Here is a 3,708-nt window from a genome sequence, read left to right as displayed (position 1 = left end):
TTAAATTTGAACTTTGAACTTTATATTTTAAAAAGTTATTTACAGGGGAGTCTAGCGAGGCAGAAAACAAGGCGGAAATGGTGCTTCTTGGGTCAGATGCAAGAGCGCACTGTTTTGGCGGTCTCGGTTCTGCGCGATTTTGTGAATGGATAGAAGAGATGAGGCGTTGGGTGGCTGCAACTGGATTAACTAAAAATCATTCTTCTCGGGGACAGATTTAAAGGTTTGGGGCTTCTTGGACGCATAGCTATGCTGTTCGACTGTCCTTCCCTTACTTTATCCAGACTAATGCGCAGAGCGCGTGAGGCTGACTGGTGCGCAGATGGCAGAGGGATTTCCCTTACCAGATCCGCCTTCAGGAGGGGAGGAGCTCCGAGTCACTATCAGCCCGCATCCGCTGGCGGGGGAATGAATGGCTGGCTCCCTCATCCTCCTCCCTTACCCAAGTAGCATCCTTTCCAGTCTCCAAACTCTCCGAGCCAAGCACTGCGATATCCTCTCATTACATCCCAGGAGCAACTTCATCAGTCAACCCTCCCCGCCCCCAACCCCCACCCCCACCAACAACCTTCATCTTTATCCCGACCGGGCTCTGTTCACCACTACTTTTGAGAAGGCACTGGAGCCGAAGGTAACAAATCGAAAAACCTTCTCCCGGAACTTCTTTTTCAGAAATGATTTATTAGGGAGATAGGAAAGAGAGGAAACCTTCAAAGGACAAACTATTCTTCTCCCGCTCCTTCTGATTGTGTGCAAAATATTTACATCTGTCCAATATTTCTCCTAATTGTGTCCAATCTGCAATGAATTCCCAGGGGCACCGCAGTCTGGGCTACCCTTGTGTTATAGCACGGGGGCGTGCTGAGGCGTATGAAGGTTTAAGGTATTAGGATGGGAGTGGCCGATCAAATTGAGATAGTGACGATCCAACCCCTGCACCGGAGCTAGGAAGGGGCTGTGCTGTTGAGTCGGGTTGGAGAGCGCCACCGGGGTGTTGGGCAAGTAAGATAAGGTAGGGCTGCGAGCAGGACCGTGGGGCCAGGAGAAGGGGCCGTGGCCTGGCCCCTGGTGGAAGACCGCGGCTTCAGCCGGGCTGTGGCCAGGGTACTCGGGGCCAGCTGGATGAAGCTGGTAGGAGAAGTCTGACTCGGGGAGGGAACCTAGCGAAGGGAACACGGGCTCGGTGACCAGCCGCGCTTTGGACTGCAGGAAAGCCAGGATCCTCGCGTACTTTGTGTCCTTAGTCTCCATCCTCTCCACTGTGGTCAGATAATGCACCAAATTCTTCATGCATTCGTGGTAACCGTAATGGAAGTAGTTGGCGAATTCCGCTAACAGTTCTGCTGGAGAGTCAAAAAAGCAGTGCTAAAAATCGAATGAGCTTTGAACTCCCCTTCCTTCGATCCGTGGCTTTCTAGGCTCACAGGATCGTGAACTTAAGAGCTGGAAAAGACACTAGACCTTGTCCAACTTCCTCATTTGACTGAAGAGGAAACTCCTCAAAGTCACAAAGATAGCAAGTGGCAGAGGCAGGATGCTACTTAGTTCCGGCCACTTTGAAACCAGAGCTTTCCCCAACATTTGATTAAACCAGCAATTATTTAAGCACGTGGGAGGAGGGCACAGTCCTAGGGAGGGGAAAGTGCAAATAAGACCCTCTTCTCCTCTCCTCTCCTTTCCCCTCCTCCCCTCTCTCCCCCCCCCCCCTTTAGAGCTTAAGGTTCATAATTAAGGTTGGGGAGGGAAGAGGAAAACAATAGCTTGTATTATTTTAAGGCTTTAAAGGCTTTAAGCCCTTCTTTCTGCGTGTATAATTTCGTCTGGTCATCACAAACAAAGTTCACAACCGTTCCATCCCAGCAACCTGGACACCTAACCTGAAACTCTACATTTAGGAAATATTAACAAACCGTCTACCTTTTCATTCACATACGATGGTATCCATCTGTGATGGATGCATCACCACTGTCCCTCAAGCTTTGAATGAGAAGAAAACTGAGTAACAAAATTGCTGGGCTCTTTTTGTTCTGTTTACTACAAACGCTCGGTGAAGAATGTAGGTTAGAAGCAACGCGTCCCACACTCCATCCGGAGTTAAGCATCTAGGTCCTCACCAGCCCTGGAAATCCCTGAATAGTCCTCATTGTGTCCCACAAGATCTCACATGGGTACTTACCTTTCTCTCTTCCTCGGGGGAAGTCTGCCGAGTGCAAGGCTCTCAAGTATTGTACCGTCATCTCCAAAATCTCTGCTTTCTCCAACTTCCCCGAACTCTGCAAGTGAAGCAAATAGAGATTCTGCCAAGGCATCAGGTTGAGAAAGGGGCAGAAGAGGAGAAAAAGTATCAAATAGCCATCTATGTCCAGCCACCTGATGCTGGATTCGTATAGCCAGGAAAAGATAGCAGGTGGGTCCTGCTCCCAAGAACCCACCGGATACTTGGTAGGTCCTGAAGGCCTCCCCAGGGCTGTAGGCTGGTGCTGCCGCACTCAGACTGCACTTGCCGGGAGGCGGGATGACTCCATACTAGATATTCGTGGCCCAGTAGTCCAGGCTCTCAGACAGTCCCTTCTCTCCTTGGTCTAGTCCTTCTTACCTGCTTCGCCAGGGCCATGGGCACCGTCTTGCCCAACTCATTTAAGCAGCGGTTGATCCGGTCCCTCCTCCGCTTTTCGATAACTTTATGGGAAACTGGAGTTCTCTGCAAAAAGAAAAAAACGGAGGGAGGAAGGTGTTATGGTTTTGTAGCTTCTGCTACAAAATGAAGCAAGGAGAGGGCAGGAAATAGAAAAATGAGAAGGCAGAGCGTGGTGACATCTCTAGTTCCCTCTAGTCCCACCAGATGTTCAATATATAAAAAGATGCAACTATCTCCAAATGTTCACAAAGAGTTGTGAGTCTACGTGCCCTGGGACTGGCGAAGAAAGAACTAGAATCACTTCCGAAGAGTAAGTGGCTCGGTTCTCCGTGATTACTCCTCTACGGAGTTGGGCTAAACTCCCATGCTGCCTGATTGAGTTATCTGGAAATTAGCCCCAGTCTGCTGGCGTTTGATTTCCCAGCTGGGGTCCCAGATTCCAGGCTTTTACCCCTCTAGTCGCACCCTCAAACTCCAAGAGAGTTGCTCAAACACATTGTAAGGATGCAAACTTTCACTGGAAGACGAAGAACTTGTAAATCTAGACGCTTTCAACACCAGGGCGCAAGCATTGGACTATGGAACTCCAACTCACTTTGCGTTCCTTTAGCTTGTCAGACATCCTTGGAAGAAACCTCAGGAAAAAAAAAAAGTCACCCGCTCCTCTTTCCTCTTCGTGTGCTTTCTCAAGTGCTTCAGGTAGACTGCAGCCTCCCAACTTCGGAGGGGCTGCTTTATAAAGCGATCATTTAGGGGGAACTGAGTGCATTCATGTTTTGAATTATTCCATAGGATTAGAGAGCTGGGTTTGGGGAATGTATGCATTAAAGATCAGTTTTAAAGAAGTAAAAAAAAAAAAATTTAGCAGCCAAGGGGGTGGGTTGGAGGGGGCAGGCAGATCAGCTTTGTTAATCCACGTGGCCCTTCAAAGGACACGTGATCTTGCCAGGGATAACATTTGCATGGCAACCGCCCCGGCGGGAAAAAGACGCATCAGACTGGAGCCTTGTGTGCGTGTGCGTGTGCAAGCGGGAGCCCCAACCACCTCTGCTGCAGCCAGAAGAGCGCAG

At 49.5% G+C, this 3,708-nt stretch overlaps 1 protein-coding gene across 2 annotated transcripts; it reads right to left on the bottom strand.

Annotated features, from left to right (window-relative positions):
* Positions 1-741: 741 nt before the first annotated feature.
* Positions 742-3,260, bottom strand: HELT (helt bHLH transcription factor). 2 transcript variants are annotated; one of them, XM_051965499.1, is made up of 4 exons: positions 3,234-3,260; positions 2,597-2,701; positions 2,177-2,273; positions 742-1,343 (listed from the first exon to the last, which is right to left on the bottom strand). In XM_051965499.1, exons 1-4 carry the CDS (start codon positions 3,258-3,260, stop codon positions 844-846), a joined length of 729 nt encoding a protein of 242 aa, XP_051821459.1. In that variant the 3' UTR covers positions 742-843. The 2 variants fall into 2 exon arrangements, with proteins under 2 accessions (XP_051821459.1, XP_051821460.1); XM_051965500.1 differs by having other exon boundaries at positions 742-1,340.
* Positions 3,261-3,708: the final 448 nt, after the last annotated feature.

The sequence above is a fragment of the Antechinus flavipes genome, chromosome 6, assembly GCF_016432865.1.
Source record: "Antechinus flavipes isolate AdamAnt ecotype Samford, QLD, Australia chromosome 6, AdamAnt_v2, whole genome shotgun sequence".
Taxonomy (NCBI): domain Eukaryota; kingdom Metazoa; phylum Chordata; class Mammalia; order Dasyuromorphia; family Dasyuridae; genus Antechinus; species Antechinus flavipes.
Note: the sequence above shows the minus strand (reverse complement) of the source record. Positions and strands in the feature narration are given on the sequence as shown.

Bases quoted from the DNA above. Each gene is read 5' to 3' on its own strand.
- HELT (XM_051965499.1), bottom strand. From the start codon at position 3,260: ATGTCTGACAAGCTAAAGGAACGCAAA. The intron at 2,702-3,233 runs GTGAGTTGGAGT...TTCTTTTTGCAG, and splicing joins ACAAGCTAAAGGAACGCAAA to AGAACTCCAGTTTCCCATAA. The intron at 1,344-2,176 runs GTAAGTACCCAT...TTGACTCTCCAG, and splicing joins CCCCCGAGGAAGAGAGAAAG to CAGAACTGTTAGCGGAATTC.